Here is a 19,218-nt window from a genome sequence, read left to right as displayed (position 1 = left end):
TAACTTTTATTAATCAGTTCTGTTTCAAACAGGATAAAAATGTTTATTTGTTTACATGGGATGTTTCACACGACTATTTTAAGACTATACACTACAAGTTCAAAAGAAAGATCATAATGTTTTACCTGAGCTGTGAGATATAAGGCAGACACTGCAGGAAACTCCTCACTTCACTCTCTTCATGTGAGCAGCCTGTCAGCTCCACTACTTTCTTCTCTGATTGGAGTTTCAGCACTTCCAGGAGGATGGAGGTCTTTCTCTCTGAGAGGTTTATGGACCAGACTGTAGGAGCTGACTGGAAAACTGACTGTAATGATGGAAGGAGACTCAGACCTGATTTAGTCTCATAGTCCTTCACATGGGAGAACAGATCCAGCAGGAAGTCACAACGATATTTCTTATCATAATCATCCATGTATCTCTTATTTAAAGGGAATGTTTGATATGTGCACACTGATGATAACAGCTCCACTATCTTCTCTCCTGTCTGATGTTCTCTCTCTGCTGCTGCACAGAACAGATTCAACAAGAACCTGGTTTGTTGATGAAGATGTGACCTCTGATGATCAAAGCTGGAACAATAAGAAGGAAACATTTAGTGATGATTTGATGTCAGCTGCATAAATACAACCACACACTACTGATGGACTCCATCTTGTACATGTCTGTCCTGTATATAATGAAATGACATTTTAAACACATCTTTCATCAGAGCAGCTCAACATTGTTTTCAGACTGTTACTGACTCACAACAACAACGAAGTTGCAAGATCCCCATTGATTTTGTTGCAGTTTTTATTCTCCTTATTATTATGATTAATCTTTTTCTGCGTAGCTAAAGTGTCTGCTCAGGACAAACTGCAAGGGCAAAAGGCATCAAACCCGGTAACTTGGTAGAAGTCCCAGCATGTCACTTTTCCAAGGTGTCATTACACATGCCCGCAGCTAGGTGGCGCTAAAATAAGCCAATTTGTGAATACTGTGTTTTCACAGATTTTGTAGGATCATTTTAAAGTATAGCCTGCTATTTATTTAAATAGTGAGATTTTCTTTTTACATAAAATATTAGACAGTCTTCATAGAGATTAGATTCTATGATTTAGTCTATTGTTCTGACAGTCCATTCCAGGCCCATTATCACCAAAACTGTAGTTTTATCTAACTTTTAGGATCAACCAATCACACCTTTCACGTAGCAACAGGGTCAACCACACCTCCTCACTAAGACCAGAGTTTCTGTCCATTTCTTGCTCAGAGTTCTCTGAGAATGTTCTGGAATCACTCCTTAGTTAAGACTCCTAGCTAGGAATGTTTAGGCTAAGATAGGAGCTCTCTGAGAGGATTCTCAGAATCTTTAGGAATACAGGCCCTGGGGTTTAATGATGACACAGAAGCAGTCTGACTGTAAGGAGGAGGGGATCAGATGGAGAACAGGAAGTCTGAGCAAACAACAGTTTATCTGAGTGACATGTTCATTTTCAACAACAGTAGAGTTCATCTGAGAGAGAGTAGAGTCTATTCTAGTGAGGACAGAGTTGATAGAGACCATTACAATATCTGAATGTGAAATCAGCCTCTCTAATTGTCCAGTAAATACAATGAGTTAAATACAACAATATTTCCATCTGAAATATTCCAACACAGAAAAGTTCAGAAAACCAAGAGAAAGTGTGGAGTGATGATGTTAGAATTAATGGAGCTTCAAATATTTACACAACTTCATTTCAGAGCACATCTCTTCTTCTGTAGAGTTGATCATGTAAAGAACAATTCATTTACCTGAGCTGTGAGATATAAGGCAGACACTGCAGGAAACTCCTCACTTCACTCTCTTCATGTGAGCAGCCTGTCAGCTTCACTGGTTTCTTCTCTGATTGGAGTTTCAGCACTTCCAGGAGGATGGAGGTCTTTCTCTCTGAGAGGTTTATGAACCAGTCTGTAGGAACTGACTGGAGAACTGGCTGTAATGATGGAAGGAGACTCAGACCTGATTTAGTCTCATAGTCCTTCACATGGGAGAACAGATCCAGCAGGAAGTTACTCTGATGTTTAGAATCCATGTAAATGTTACTCAGCAGGAATGCATTCCTGTTTAACACTGATGATAACAGCTCCACTATCTTCTCTCCTGTCTGATGTTCTCTCTCTGCTGCTGCACAGAACAGATTCAACAAGAACCTGATTTCTTCTGAAGAGTCTGATGACTGAGGATCAAAACTGAAATCAAAGATAAAAAAACTAATTTTAATCCAGACCTAAGAATGTCATTGGCTCATAAAATGGACACCGTACCAGTCAGAATTGGTTATCAACATGACAGATAGTCAATTTAAAAAATGGGCAGAGCAAGGGCTGATAGAAACATCTTGGACAAGAAAAACTCAGCTAATTTAAAGGATTTTTTTAAATCAGAGTCAGGTTTTACACATATTTTAAAGTTGTACAAAAGCTAAGAGACAGACAGACAGATAATTCATTTATCCCGTGAGAAATTCGGTACACCTCACTTCTGTGTTTTTAATGGATTACATGTCTATAGCTATACCTTCTTTTATCATCCATTAATCATCCAGAGCCATTTTACTGGTGGAGCCTTGACTCTATTCTAGATGGTACTGGGTAAGAGGTAGACAACACCTTGGACAGGTTGTCAGTCCATCATGGTATTAACACAGATACAGTCATGTTCACAGTTAACTGATGATTCCAGAGTATAATAAATGAAGGAGGGTACTTTCTTATTTTAATGTCATTACACAAAATTTCAATTTCATGATCATTTGTTTGACTATATAACTTTTATTAATCAGTTCTGTTTCAAACAGGATAAAAATGTTTATTTGTTTACATGGGATGTTTCACACGACTATTTTAAGACTATACACTACACGCTCAAAAGAAAGATCATAATGTTTTACCTGAGCTGTGAGATATAAGGCAGACACTGCAGGAAACTCCTCACTTCACTCTCTTCATGTGAGCAGCCTGTCAGCTCCACTACTTTCTTCTCTGATTGGAGTTTCAGCACTTCCAGGAGGATGGAGGTCTTTCTCTCTGAGAGGTTTATGGACCAGACTGTAGGAGCTGACTGGAAAACTGACTGTAATGATGGAAGGAGACTCAGACCTGATTTAGTCTCATAGTCCTTCACATGGGAGAACAGATCCAGCAGGAAGTCACAACGATATTTCTTATCATAATCATCCATGTATCTCTTATTTAAAGGGAATGTTTGATATGTGCACACTGATGATAACAGCTCCACTATCTTCTCTCCTGTCTGATGTTCTCTCTCTGCTGCTGCACAGAGCAGATTCAACAAGAACCTGGTTTGTTGATGAAGATGTGACCTCTGATGATCAAAGCTGGAACAATAAGAAGGAAACATTTAGTGATGATTTGATGTCAGCTGCATAAATACAACCACACACTACTGATGGACTCCATCTTGTACATGTCTGTCCTGTATATAATGAAATGACATTTTAAACACATCTTTCATCAGAGCAGCTCAACATTGTTTTCAGACTGTTACTGACTCACAACAACAACGAAGTTGCAAGATCCCCATTGATTTTGTTGCAGTTTTTATTCTCCTTATTATTATGATTAATCTTTTTCTGCGTAGCTAAAGTGTCTGCTCAGGACAAACTGCAAGGGCAAAAGGCATCAAACCCGGTAACTTGGTAGAAGTCCCAGCATGTCACTTTTCCAAGGTGTCATTACACATGCCCGCAGCTAGGTGGCGCTAAAATAAGCCAATTTGTGAATACTGTGTTTTCACAGATTTTGTAGGATAATTTTAAAGTATAGCCTGCTATTTATTTAAATAGTGAGATTTTCTTTTTACATAAAATATTAGACAGTCTTCATAGAGATTAGATTCTATGATTTAGTCTATTGTTCTGACAGTCCATTCCAGGCCCATTATCACCAAAACTGTAGTTTTATCTAACTTTTAGGATCAACCAATCACACCTTTCACGTAGCAACAGGGTCAACCACACCTCCTCACTAAGACCAGAGTTTCTGTCCATTTCTTGCTCAGAGTTCTCTGAGAATGTTCTGGAATCACTCCTTAGTTAAGACTCCTAGCTAGGAATGTTTAGGCTAAGATAGGAGCTCTCTGAGAGGATTCTCAGAATCTTTAGGAATACGGGCCCAGGGGTTTAATGATGACACAGAAGCAGTCTGACTGTAAGGAGGAGGGGATCAGATGGAGAACAGGAAGTCTGAGCAAACAACAGTTTATCTGAGTGACATGTTCATTTTCAACAACAGTAGAGTTCATCTGAGAGAGAGTAGAGTCTATTCTAGTGAGGACAGAGTTGATAGAGACCATTACAATATCTGAATGTGAAATCAGCCTCTCTAATTGTCCAGTAAATACAATGAGTTAAATACAACAATATTTCCATCTGAAATATTCCAACACAGAAAAGTTCAGAAAACCAAGAGAAAGTGTGGAGTGATGATGTTAGAATTAATGGAGCTTCAAATATTTACACAACTTCATTTCAGAGCACATCTCTTCTTCTGTAGAGTTGATCATGTAAAGAACAATTCATTTACCTGAGCTGTGAGATATAAGGCAGACACTGCAGGAAACTCCTCACTTCACTCTCTTCATGTGAGCAGCCTGTCAGCTTCACTGGTTTCTTCTCTGATTGGAGTTTCAGCACTTCCAGGAGGATGGAGGTCTTTCTCTCTGAGAGGTTTATGAACCAGTCTGTAGGAACTGACTGGAGAACTGGCTGTAATGATGGAAGGAGACTCAGACCTGATTTAGTCTCATAGTCCTTCACATGGGAGAACAGATCCAGCAGGAAGTTACTCTGATGTTTAGAATCCATGTAAATGTTACTCAGCAGGAATGCATTCCTGTTTAACACTGATGATAACAGCTCCACTATCTTCTCTCCTGTCTGATGTTCTCTCTCTGCTGCTGCACAAAACAGATTCAACAAGAACCTGATTTCTTCTGAAGAGTCTGATGACTGAGGATCAAAACTGAAATCAAAGATAAAAAAACTAATTTTAATCCAGACCTAAGAATGTCATTGGCTCATAAAATGGACTGTACGAGTCAGAATTGGTTACCAACATGACAGATACTCACTTTAAAAAATGGGCAGAGCAAGGGCTGATAGAAACATCATGGACAAGAAAAACTCAGCTAATTTGAAGGTTTTCTTTAAATAAGAGTCAGGTTTTACACATATTTTAAAATTGTACAAAAGCTAAGAGACAGACAGACAGATAATTCATTTATCCTGTGAGAAATTCGGCACATCTCACTTCTGTGTTTTTAATGGATTACATGTCTATAGCTATACCTTCTTTTATCATCCATTAATCACCTAGAGCCATTTTACTGGTGGAGCCTTGACTCTATTCTAGATGGTACTGGGTAAGAGGTAGACAACACCTTGGACAGGTTGTCAGTCCATCATGGTATTAACACAGATACAGTCATGTTCACAGTTAACTGATGATTCCAGAGTATAATAAATGAAGGAGGGTACTTTCTTATTTTAATGTCATTACACAAAATTTCAATTTCATGATCATTTGTTTGACTATATAACTTTTATTAATCAGTTCTGTTTCAAACAGGATAAAAATGTTTATTTGTTTACATGGGATGTTTCACACGACTATTTTAAGACTATACACTACACGCTCAAAAGAAAGATCATAATGTTTTACCTGAGCTGTGAGATATAAGGCAGACACTGCAGGAAACTCCTCACTTCACTCTCTTCATGTGAGCAGCCTGTCAGCTCCACTACTTTCTTCTCTGATTGGAGTTTCAGCACTTCCAGGAGGATGGAGGTCTTTCTCTCTGAGAGGTTTATGGACCAGACTGTAGGAGCTGACTGGAAAACTGACTGTAATGATGGAAGGAGACTCAGACCTGATTTAGTCTCATAGTCCTTCACATGGGAGAACAGATCCAGCAGGAAGTCACAACGATATTTCTTATCATAATCATCCATGTATCTCTTATTTAAAGGGAATGTTTGATATGTGCACACTGATGATAACAGCTCCACTATCTTCTCTCCTGTCTGATGTTCTCTCTCTGCTGCTGCACAGAGCAGATTCAACAAGAACCTGGTTTGTTGATGAAGATGTGACCTCTGATGATCAAAGCTGGAACAATAAGAAGGAAACATTTAGTGATGATTTGATGTCAGCTGCATAAATACAACCACACACTACTGATGGACTCCATCTTGTACATGTCTGTCCTGTATATAATGAAATGACATTTTAAACACATCTTTCATCAGAGCAGCTCAACATTGTTTTCAGACTGTTACTGACTCACAACAACAGCGAAGTTGCAAGATCCCCATTGATTTTGTTGCAGTTTTTATTCTCCTTATTATTATGATTAATCTTTTTCTGCGTAGCTAAAGTGTCTGCTCAGGACAAACTGCAAGGGCAAAAGGCATCAAACCCGGTAACTTGGTAGAAGTCCCAGCATGTCACTTTTCCAAGGTGTCATTACACATGCCCGCAGCTAGGTGGCGCTAAAATAAGCCAATTTGTGAATACTGTGTTTTCACAGATTTTGTAGGATAATTTTAAAGTATAGCCTGCTATTTATTTAAATAGTGAGATTTTCTTTTTACATAAAATATTAGACAGTCTTCATAGAGATTAGATTCTATGATTTAGTCTATTGTTCTGACAGTCCATTCCAGGCCCATTATCACCAAAACTGTAGTTTTATCTAACTTTTAGGATCAACCAATCACACCTTTCACGTAGCAACAGGGTCAACCACACCTCCTCACTAAGACCAGAGTTTCTGTCCATTTCTTGCTCAGAGTTCTCTGAGAATGTTCTGGAATCACTCCTTAGTTAAGACTCCTAGCTAGGAATGTTTAGGCTAAGATAGGAGCTCTCTGAGAGGATTCTCAGAATCTTTAGGAATACGGGCCCAGGGGTTTAATGATGACACAGAAGCAGTCTGACTGTAAGGAGGAGGGGATCAGATGGAGAACAGGAAGTCTGAGCAAACAACAGTTTATCTGAGTGACATGTTCATTTTCAACAACAGTAGAGTTCATCTGAGAGAGAGTAGAGTCTATTCTAGTGAGGACAGAGTTGATAGAGACCATTACAATATCTGAATGTGAAAGCAGCCTCTCTAATTGTCCAGTAAATACAATGAGTTAAATACAACAATATTTCCATCTGAAATATTCCAACACAGAAAAGTTCAGAAAAACCAAGAGAAAGTGTGGAGTGATGATGTTAGAATTAATGGAGCTTCAAATATTTACACAACTTCTTTTCAGAGCACATCTCTTCTTCTGTAGAGTTGATCTTGTAAAGAACAATTCATTTACCTGAGCTGTGAGATATAAGGCAGACACTGCAGGAAACTCCTCACTTCACTCTCTTCATGTGAGCAGCCTGTCAGCTTCACTGGTTTCTTCTCTGATTGGAGTTTCAGCACTTCCAGGAGGATGGAGGTCTTTCTCTCTGAGAGGTTTATGAACCAGTCTGTAGGAACTGACTGGAGAACTGGCTGTAATGATGGAAGGAGACTCAGACCTGTTTTAGTCTCATAGTCCTTCACATGGGAGAACAGATCCAGCAGGAAGTTACTCTGATGTTTAGAATCCATGTAAATGTTACTCAGCAGGAATGCATTCCTGTTTAACACTGATGATAACAGCTCCACTATCTTCTTTCCTGTCTGATGTTTTCTCTCTGCTGCTGCACAGAACAGATTCAACAAGAACCTGGTTTGTTGATGAAGATCTGAACTCCGACGATCAAGCCTGGAACAATAAGAAGGAAACATTTAGTGATGATTTGTTGTCAGCTGCATAAATACAACCACACACTACTGATGGACTCCATCTTGTACATGTCTGTCCTGTATATAATCAAATGACATTTTAAATAGGGATGCACCGAAATGAAAATTCTTGGCTGAAACCGAAAATTAAGAAACCGAGTCTGGAAACCGAAACACCGAAAGAAATTATTATGACAATTATTAGTACCATTGCATTCATGGCTATGACTGTGTACTAACCTCACTAAAATCAAGGTATTGCAATTTCATAAATTAATATTAATGTTTCAAAGGATAAATCTATTACAAAATTATGAAAATATTTATTTAGCACATTCCTACAATGCACAATATAAAATAAAATAAAATTCAAAATAAAATGTTTAACTTGAGCCCACTCATGTGTACATTAAATAATAATGGAGCAGAAGCTTTTGCAGCTGGAAATGAGCATCGATCCACTGTGCGGTTAGACTGAGCATATTTGTTTTTATTTTTAAAAGAAAAATTGGTGCACTGCACCTTTAGAAAAATAGCGCTGTCCCTTTAAGAAAGACAGTAGTCTTAATTGAAGTTGCACACGGCTGTGGATGTGTGCTGCTGAACGGGCATGTCGCAATAAAAACTGAAAAAACAAAACAAAAAGATCCACACAGCAGACATGTCCGTGCTGGCCAAGGTTGTCGCTTGCATCATCACGACATCCTGTTTGGGCTGTGTTGTTTCGATGATAAAAGTCTTTTGGCCGAAAAAAAAAAAAATCACTTTTGGATCATTTTCGGCCGAAAAGTTTCGGTGGCCGAATAATCGGTGTATGCCTAATTTTAAACACATCTTTTGTCAGAGCAGCTCAACATTGTTTCTAGACTATTACTGACTCACAACAATGTTTAACCTCTGAAAAAGACCAGAGACGAAATATAAGTGAAAGATGAGTCCATGTGGAGAAAGTCACAATGAGGAAATACATTACTGATGACAAAGAAATATCACAGGAATATTTGAAATAGTACAATGATGTTAGAATTAATGGAGCTTCAAATATTTACACAACTTCTTTTCAGAGCACATCTCTTCTTCTGTAGAGTTGATCATGTAAAGAACAATTCATTTACCTGAGCTGTGAGATATAAGGCAGACACTGCAGGAAACTCCTCACTTCACTCTCTTCATGTGAGCAGCCTCTCAGCTTCACTGGTTTCTTCTTTGATTGGAGTTTCAGCACTTCCAGGAGGATGGAGGTCTTTCTCTCTGAGAGGTTTATGGACCAGACTGGAGGAGACTGGAAAACTGACTGTAATGATGGAAGGAGACTCAGACCTGACTTAGTCTCATAGTCCTTCACATGGGAGAACAGATCCAGCAGGAAGTTACTCTGATATTTTTTATTGTCTTCATTCATGTATCTCTCATTTAAAGGGAATGTTTGATATCTGCACACTGATGATAACAGCTCCACTATCTTCTCTCCTGTCTGATGTTCTCTCTCTGCTGCTGCACAGAACAGATTCAACAAGAACCTGGCTTGTTGATGAAGATGTGAACTCCGAGGATCAAAGCTGGAACAATAAGAAGGAAACATTTAGTGATGATTTGATGTCAGCTGCATAAATACAACCACACACTACTGATGGACTCCATCTTGTACATGTCTGTCCTGTATATAATGAAATGACATTTTAAACACATCTTTCATCAGAGCAGCTCAACATTGTTTTTAGACTGTTACTGACTCACAACACAAACACTAATCCTGAGTCTGAAATCACTGCAAACTGATTGAATGGTCTCTGTTATTTGATTTGCTGGATGAATGTAGAGAGTAAAACACTAGATAGAAACAATATAGAAATATACAGAGTGGATCAACTAACTCTACAGTCCATATCATGGACAGTAGTTGCTTCACCTTCATCCTCATATGACACACGTGGAAATCACAGTTATGTTCCACTACATCTGCAGGTGGAGACACAAAGTGATGATGACTCCTTGGAGTCTGAACTCTTCATCTGTTGTTCACTATGGAGCTGCTAGAGTTGTCCTCATGCTCAGTAAAGTTCACTCCAGTCTCAAGTTTAAAAGGCAGCTAAATGGAACTAATTCATTTAGTTGTTGAAGTGCTGTTAAATTCACCTGAAAGAGCTGCTACCTGTTTTATCTGAGCACTAATATTTGATTTATAGCTGACATGTTTGATTTGAAGCTCATCACATATTCAACAGTCAACACCAGCTTTAACTGCATGTTTCTCCATTCTTGTCTCAAGTCTTGTTATGTTTCTATCAGGAGGTATTAACATGTCTGTGTTGTTGTCACTGAGCTTCAATCTTCTTCTTCTTCTTCACATCACTTCATTATTCTCATACAGACAGAAGACTGTCACGTGTTTCCAAACTGGATTTAAAGTAAAAACATCAACTAACATTCTTGTCTCTGCTTCATTGCTTCAGTCACACAGTGACCTTCATTCAGTTCCATCAACTGCTTCATATTTCTGTTCAGTGGACTAAAAACATGACTGAGTGCTTTGACACAATGTTCTAGAGGAAGAGACTGAAATACTGAACCTTTCTACTGATTGAAGACACAACTGATTTTAAATCAACAATCAACTAAGAATCATGACACCAACCATCTAAATCTAATAAGAGCATTTTAAAACTAATATCAACTACTTTAGTTCATCTCCTGTTGGCTTGTTGAATCTATAATAAAGACTCAGTTTGATAAACTGATCATAGATGGATAGAAAATCTGAGACTTCAAGACAACAAGCAACTAAAACAGTCCAATAAATATAGTGGTGTAAAGAGAAGAATGTTTAACCTCTGAAACAGACCAGAGAGGAAATAGAACTGAAAGACGAGTCCATGTGGAGAAAGTCACAATGAGGAAATATATTAGTGATGACAAAGAAATATCACAGGAATATTTAGAACAATGATGTTAGAATTAATGGAGCTTCAAATATTTACGCAACTTCTTTTCAGAGCACATGTCTTCTTCTGTAGAGTTGATCATGTAAAGAACAATTCATTTACCTGAGACGTGAGATATAAGGTAGACACTGCAGGAAACTCCTCACTTCACTCTCTTCATGTGAGCAGCCTGTCAGCTTCACTGGTTTCTTCTTTGATTGGAGTTTCAGCACTTCCAGGAGGATGGAGGTCTTTCTCTCTGAGAGGTTTATGGACCAGACTGTAGGAGACTGGATAACTGCCTGTAATGATGGAAGGAGACTCAGACCTGATTTAGTCTCATAGTCCTTCACATGGGAGAACAGATCCAGCAGGAATTCACTCTGATATTTCTTATCATAATCATCAATGTATCTCTTATTTAAAGGGAATGTTTGACATCTGCACACTGATGATAACAGCTCCACTATCTTCTCTCCTGTCTGATGTTCTCTCTCTGCTGCTGCACAGAACAGATTCAACAAGAACCTGGTTTGTTGATGAAGATGTGAACTCTGAGGATCAAAGCTGGAACAATAAGAAGGAAACATTTAGTGATGATTTGATGTCAGCTGCATAAATACAACCACACACTACTGATGGACTCCATCTTGTACATGTCTGTCCTGTATAGAATGAAATGACATTTTAAACACATCTTTCATCAGAGCAGCTCAACATTGTTTTTAGACTGTTACTGACTCACAACATAAACACTAATCCTGAGTCTGAAATCACTGCAAAGTGATTGAATGGTCTCTGTCATTTGATTTGCTGGATGAATGTAGAGAGTAAAACACTAGATAGAAACAATAACAATATAGAAATATACAGAGTGGATCAACTAACTCTACAGTCCATATCATGGACAGTAGTTGCTTCACCTTCATCCTCATATGACACACGTGGAAATCACAGTTATGTTCCACTACATCTGTAGGTGGAGACACAAAGTGATGATGACTCCTTGGAGTCTGAACTCTTCATCTGTTGTTCACTATAGAGCTGCTAGAGTTGTCCTCATGCTCAGTAAAGTTCACTCCAGTCTCAAGTTTAAAAGGCAGCTAAATGGAACTAATTCATTTAGTTGTTGAAGTGCTGTTAAATTCACCTGAAAGAGCTGCTACCTGTTTTATCTGAGCACTAATATTTGATTTATAGCTGACATGTTTGATTTGAAGCTCATCACATATTCAACAGTCAACACCAGCTTTAACTGCATGTTTCTCCATTCTTGTCTCAAGTCTTGTTATGTTTCTATCAGGAGGTATTAACATGTCTGTGTTGTTGTCACTGAGCTTCAATCTTCTTCTTCTTCTTCACATCACTTCATTACTCTCCTACAGACAGAAGACTGTCACGTGTTTCCGAACTGGATTTAAAGTAAAAACATCAACTAACATTCTTGTCTCTGCTTCATTGCTTCAGTCACACAGTGACCTTCATTCAGTTCCATCAACTGCTTCATATTTCTGTTCAGTGGACTAAAAACATGACTGAGTGCTTTGACACAATGTTCTGGAGGAAGAGACTGAAATACTGAACCTTTCTACTGATTGAAGACACAACTGATTTTAAATCAACAATCAACTAAGGATCATGACACCAACCATCTAAATCTAATAAGAGCATTTTAAAACTAATATCAACTACTTTAGTTCATCTCCTGTTGGCTTGTTGAATCTATAATAAAGACTCACTTTGATAAACTGATCATAGATGGATAGAAAATCTGAGACTTGAAGACAACAAGCAATTAAAACAGTCCAATAAATATAGTGGTGTAAAAAGAACAATGTTTAACCTCTGAAACAGACCAGAGAGGAAATAGAACTGAAAGATGAGTCCATGTGGAGAAAGTCACAATGAGAAAATATATTAGTGATGACAAAGAAATATCACAGGAATATTTAGAACAATGATGTTAGAATTAATGGAGCTTCAAATATTTACACAACTTCTTTTCAGAGCACATCTCTTCTTCTGTAGAGTTGATCTTGTAAAGAACAATTCATTTACCTGAGCTGTGAGATATAAGGCAGACACTGCAGGAAACTCCTCACTTCACTCTCTTCATGTGAGCAGCCTGTCAGCTCCACTGGTTTCTTCTCTGATTGGAGTTTCAGCACTTCCAGGAGGATGGAGGTCTTTCTCTCTGAGAGGTTTATGGACCAGGCTGTAGGAGCTGACTGGAAAACTGACTGTAATGATGGAAGGAGACTCAGACCTGATTTAGTCTCATAGTCCTTCACATGGGAGAACAGATCCAGCAGGAAGTTACAACGATATTTAGAATCCATGTATATGTAATTAAGCGGGAATCCATTCCTGTTTAACACTGATGATAACAGCTCCACTATCTTCTCTCCTGTCTGATGTTCTCTCTCTGCTGCTGCACAGAACAGATTCAACAAGAACCTGGTTTGTTGATGAAGATCTGAACTCTGAGGATCAAACCTGGAACAATAAAAAGGAAACATTTAGTGATGATTTGATGTCAGCTGCATAAATACAACCACACACTACTGATGGACTCCATCTTGTACATGTCTGTCCTGTATAGAATGAAATGACATTTTAAACACATCTTTCATCAGAGCAGCTCAACATTGTTTTTAGACTGTTACTGACTCACAACACAAACACTAATCCTGAGTCTGAAATCACTGCAAACTGATTGAATGGTCTCTGTCATTTGATTTGCTGGATGAATGTAGAGAGTAAAACACTAGATACAAACAATATAGAAATATACAGAGTGGATCAACTAACTCTGCAGTCCATATCATGGACAGTAGTTGCTTCACCTTCATCCTCATATGACACACGTGGAAATCACAGTTATGTTCCATACCTTGATGAAAAAAACTGCATTTGATGTTGTTTTGGACCGTAATCATACAGTAATCATTAACCTGAACCCTTAAGTAGCCTACAGTAAAATCATTCCAGTAGTATAGTGATTTTACAGCATGTACTGATTTTTATGCAAACAGGTCATTGATACAATAAAATTTGGCCGACCAATTTGCCAGGCTGTTAGAACTGAATGACACTGACTGTCTATACCATGAGTAAACCACTAGAGGGCAACATAATTACAACAATGAGCCCATTTCAATAAAAATGTTATTTAAAAATAGACAGCGCTGGCTCTCAATCCACCAAAGCTGTCTTGCACCGTTAGCACAGTGTGATTGTCAAGTGACAGCTGCAACAGCCTGAGGAAATGGGTGGGACTTACCCACATGGACGAAATGTGATTGGCTATCAGCATTGGCAGTGATACTGAAGACAGGTATAGCCTATCACAACAACAGCCGCCCGACCCAGCCCCCCAGCGGACCACAACACTGTTGGTCGATGCGATACACTTTTTTCCCCCCCATCTTTTTCTTTTTCTCATGGCCCGGCCTACCGGGGAAATGCCCGGTGTCCCCGTACGCCAGTCTGCCGTTGGCATCAACCCCTTTATGATCGCTTTGGATCATCTAGTTCAGTATTATTTTTGTGGGTGGGTATTTCAGCAGGGTTACAGAAATATTACAGGAATATTTCAAAATAGAACAATGATGTTAGAATTAATGGAGCTTCAAATATTTACACAACTTCTTTTCAGAGCACATCTCTTCTTCTGTAGAGTTGATCATGTAAAGAACAATTCATTTACCTGAGCTGTGAGATATAAGGCAGACACTGCAGGAAACTCCTCACTTCACTCTCTTCATGTGAGCAGCCTCTCAGCTTCACTGGTTTCTTCTCTGATTGGAGTTTCAGCACTTCCAGGAGGATGGAGGTCTTTCTCTTTGAGAGGTTTATGGACCAGACTGTAGGAGCTGACTGGAAAACTGACTGCAATGATGGAAGGAGACTCAGACCTGATTTAGTCTCATAGTCCTTCACATGGGAGAACAGATCCAGCAGGAAGTTACTCTGATATTCTATACCGTCATCATCATTCATGTATCTCCAGTTTAAAGGGAATGTTTGATATGTGCACACTGATGATAACAGCTCCACTATCTTCTTTCCTGTCTGATGTTCTCTCTCTGCTGCTGCACAGAACAGATTCAACAAGAACCTGGCTTGTTGATGAAGATGTGAACTCTGAGGAACAAACCTGGAACATTAAGAAGAAAACATTTAGTGATGATTTGATGTCAGCTGCATAAATACAACCACACACTACTGATGGACTCCATCTTGTACATGTCTGTCCTGTATATAATGAAATGACATTTTAAACACATCTTTCATCAGAGCAGCTCAACATTGTTTTTAGACTGTTACTGACTCACAACACAAACACTAATCCTGAGTCTGAAATCACTGCAAACTGATTGAATGGTCTCTGTCATTTGATTTGCTGGATGAATGTAGAGAGTAAAACACTAGATAGAAACAATATAGAAATATACAGAGTGGATCAACTAACTCTACAGTCCATATCATGGACAGTAGTTGCTTCACCTTCATCCTCATATGACACACGTGGAAATCACCGTTATGTTCCACTACATCTGCAGGTGGAGACACAAAGTGATGATGACTCCTTGGAGTCTGAACTCTTCATCTGTTGTTCACTATAGAGCTGCTAGAGTTGTCCTCATGCTCAGTAAAGTTCACTCCAGTCTCAAGTTTAAAAGGCAGCTAAATGGAACTAATTCATTTAGTTGTTGAAGTGCTGTTAAATTCACCTGAAAGAGCTGCTACCTGTTTTATCTGAGCACTAATATTTGATTTATAGCTGACATGTTTGATTTGAAGCTCATCACATATTCAACAGTCAACACCAGCTTTAACTGCATGTTTCTCCATTCTTGTCTCAAGTCTTGTTATGTTTCTATCAGGAGGTATTAACATGTCTGTGTTGTTGTCACTGAGCTTCAATCTTCTTCTTCTTCTTCACATCACTTCATTATTCTCCTACAGACAGAAGACTGTCACGTGTTTCCAAACTGGATTTAAAGTAAAAACATCAACTAACATTCTTGTCTCTGCTTCATTGCTTCAGTCACACAGTGACCTTCATTCAGTTCCATCAACTGGTTCATATTTCTGTTCAGTGGACTAAAAACATGACTGAGTGCTTTGACACAATGTTCTGGAGGAAGAGACTGAAATACTGAACCTTTCTACTGATTGAAGACACAACTGATTTTAAATCAACAATCAACTAAGAATCATGACACCAACCATCTAAATCTAATAAGAGCATTTTAAAACTAATATCAACTACTTTAGTTCATCTCCTGTTGGCTTGTTGAATCTATAATAAAGACTCAGTTTGATAAACTGATCATAGATGGATAGAAAATCTGAGACTTATTTATAAGAATATTTAGAAGAATGATGTTAGAATTAATGGAGCTTCAAATATTTACACAACTTCTTTTCAGAGCACATCTCTTCTTCTGTAGAGTTGATCATGTAAAGAACAATTCATTTACCTGAGCTGTGAGATATAAGGCAGACACTGCAGGAAACTCCTCACTTCACTCTCTTCATGTGAGCAGCCTCTCAGCTCCACTGGTTTCTTCTCTGATTGGAGTTTCAGCACTTCCAGGAGGATGGAGGTCTTTCTCTCTGAGAGGTTTATGAACCAGTCTGTAGGAGCTGACTGGAAAACTGACTGTAATGATGGAAGGAGACTCAGACCTGATTTAGTCTCATAGTCCTTCACATGGGAGAACAGATCCAGCAGGAAGTTATTCTGATATGTCTTATCATCATCATCATCCATATATTTCTTATTTAAAGGGAATGTTTCGTAGCTGCACACTGATGATAACAGCTCCACTATCTTCTCTCCTGTCTGATGTTCTCTCTCTGCTGCTGCACAGAACAGATGCATCAAGAACCTGGTTTCTTCTGAAGGTTCTGATGACTGAGGATGAAAGCTAAAATCACAAAGATTAAAAAAAAAAACAACAACATTTGATTTAAAACAAATCCTAAGAATATTGTCTGTTGATAAAATGGACAGTGTACAACATTTGGTATGATAAATGGGCTGATAAAGACAGTGATTTCAAAACTAAAGTAACACTAACACACTTCAAATAACTAAAAAACATCATGGACTAAATGGTAAACGGTCTCTCTACAAATTAGTATTGAAAGATCTTTAAATTCACAAACTACAAAGCCACAAACTACATCCTAAACAAAGCTCACAAAGTCCTTCTGACACTTTTTCAAGATCAACTGAACATTAGAACAGTCACAAAAGAGGATTTAGTGCAGGCCTGTTACATTAGAATGCATTCACTAGTGTACCTAATGTTTTGTCAAATGAGTGTATTTCCGTTAAATGTATTTCCACTCAGGCCTGTCTGAATGTGTGTATGCTTGTCTGAAGAAGTCTGTAATGTGACGTTGTGACTGTAAAGGGGTTTGAGCATCGATAGGTATAACTATACCCTCTGTTATCATTCATCACTTAGAGCCACTTTACTGGTGGAGCTGGACTCTATTCTAGATGGTACTGGGTAAGAGGTAGACAACACCTTGGACAGGTTGTCAGTCCATCATAGTGTTAACACACTTACAGCTACACTATATTACCAAAAGTATTCGCTCACCCATTCAAATGATCAGAATCAGGTGTTCTAATCACTTGGCCTGGCCCCAGGTGTATAAATTCAAGCACTCAGGCATGCAGACTGTGAAACAAGACATTTGTGAAAGAATGGGCCGCTCTCAGGAGCTCAGTGAATTCCAGCGTGGAACTGTCATAGGATGCCACTTGTGCAACAAATCCAGTCGTGAAATTTCCTCGCTCCTAAATATTCCACAGTCAACTGTCAGCTCTATTATAACAAAATGGAAGCGTTTGGGAAAAACAGCAACTCAGCCACGAAGTGGTAGGCCACGTAAAGTGACGGAGAGGGGTCAGCGGATGCTGAAGCGCATAGTGCAAAGAGGTCGCCGACTTTCTGCACAGTCAATTGCTACAGAGCTACAAACTTCATGTGACCTTCAGATTAGCCCAAGTACAGTACGCAGAGAGCTTCATGGAATGGGTTTCCATGGCCGAGCAGCTGCAGCCAAGCCACACATCACCAAGTGCAATGCAAGGCGTCGGATGCAATGGTGTAAAGCACGCCGCCACTGGCCTCTAGAGCAGTGGAGACGCGTTCTCTGGAGTGATGAATCACGCTTTACCATCTGGCAATCTGATGGACGAGTCTGGGTTTGGAGGTTGCCAGGAGAACGGTACATTTCAGATTGCATTGTGCCAACTGTGAAATTTGGTGGAGGAGGAATTATGGTATGGGGTTGTTTTTCAGGAGCTGGGCTTGGCCCCTTAGTTCCAGTGAAAGGAACATTGAATGCTTCAGGATACCAAAACATTTTGGACAATTCCATGCTCCCAACCTTGTGGGAACAGTTTGGAGCGGGCCCCTTCCTCTTCCAACATGACTGTGCACCAGTGCACAAAGCAAGGTCCATAAAGACGTGGATGACAGAGTCTGGTGTGGATGAACTTGACTGGCCTGCACAGAGTCCTGACCTGAACCCGATAGAACACCTTTGGGATGAATTAGAGCGGAGACTGAGAGCCAGGCCTTCTCGACCAACATCAGTGTGTGACCTCACCAATGCGCTTTTGGAAGAATGGTCAAAAATTCCTATAAACACTCTCCTCAACCTTGTGGACAGTCTTCCCAGAAGAGTTGAAGCTGTAATAGCTGCAAAAGGTGGACCGACATCATATTGAATTCTATGAGTTAGGAATGGGATGGCACTTCAGTTCATAGAATGAGTAAAGGCAGGTGAGCGAATACTTTTGGTAATATAGTGTATGTTCACAGTCAGACTTTTATTTTTTTTTTTTTTAGCAATATCTGGATAAACAGAACTCTTAAAAAATGAACACACATATTACAATGGTTTACTTTAACGAGACCTCAAGAAAAAATATTTTCTTCAATTATTTATTCAATAAAATCCTAAACAGATGTAATAATCTACTGATGAAAATAATAAGTACAACCGTGGCACTAGAAGCTGATATTGACCAATTTATCAAAAACAGTTTCTTGTAAGTTTTTTTGTGTAACTGTTCACTAATGTGACATCAACTTGCTCAAACTGTTAACAGCTCTTCCAGTAAAATTCCTTCAGCTGGAAGATGTTTGAGGGTTTTCTTGAATGGACTCCTGGTTTAAAGTGAAGAATTCATTTGGATTTAAATTTAGACTTTGTCTCGTCCATTCCATCATCTTCCATGGTTTCTTTTTGAATCATTCTTTTTGTTGCTGTCCTTTGAAACATTATCCTGTTGAAAGGTCACCTTCCAGTTCAACTTTCAGACAGAACAATGTGTCCTAACCCAGTGTTTTTCAACCTTTTTTGAGCCAAGGTACATTTTTTTTTCATTGAAGAAATCACAAGGCACACCACCAACCAAAAATGTTAAAAAAAAATAAA

The 19,218-nt window shown here is 38.8% G+C and overlaps 1 protein-coding gene across 10 annotated transcripts in view; it reads right to left on the bottom strand.

Annotated features, from left to right (window-relative positions):
• LOC311509477 (uncharacterized protein) overlaps positions 1-19,218 on the bottom strand; it is a 107,613-nt gene that overhangs the window by 29,061 nt on the left and 59,334 nt on the right. For 9 of the 10 annotated variants that reach the window (XR_014699839.1, XM_084574709.1, XM_084574707.1 and 6 more), the window contains 11 exons: positions 16,233-16,682; positions 14,453-14,902; positions 12,802-13,239; positions 10,867-11,310; positions 8,938-9,381; positions 7,365-7,802; positions 5,710-6,156; positions 4,573-5,010; positions 2,919-3,365; positions 1,780-2,217; positions 126-572 (listed from right to left, as the gene is read on the bottom strand). Coding sequence is in view for 9 of the 10 variants with exons in the window: in XM_084574709.1 (XP_084430835.1) it covers positions 126-572; positions 1,780-2,217; positions 2,919-3,365; positions 4,573-5,010; positions 5,710-6,156; positions 7,365-7,802; positions 8,938-9,381; positions 10,867-11,310; positions 12,802-13,239; positions 14,453-14,902; positions 16,233-16,682 (4,881 nt within the window). In the remaining variant the exon portion in view is untranslated. The remainder of the gene's footprint in view (positions 1-125; positions 573-1,779; positions 2,218-2,918; positions 3,366-4,572; positions 5,011-5,709; positions 6,157-7,364; positions 7,803-8,937; positions 9,382-10,866; positions 11,311-12,801; positions 13,240-14,452; positions 14,903-16,232; positions 16,683-19,218) is intronic. The other variant, XM_084574715.1, reaches the window with a different exon arrangement.

Source organism: Chelon labrosus, assembly GCF_963514085.1.
Source record: "Chelon labrosus genome assembly, chromosome: 24".
NCBI lineage: Eukaryota > Metazoa > Chordata > Actinopteri > Mugiliformes > Mugilidae > Chelon > Chelon labrosus.
The sequence above is the reverse complement of the archived record's forward strand: the minus strand, read 5'-3'. Positions and strand labels throughout refer to the sequence as shown.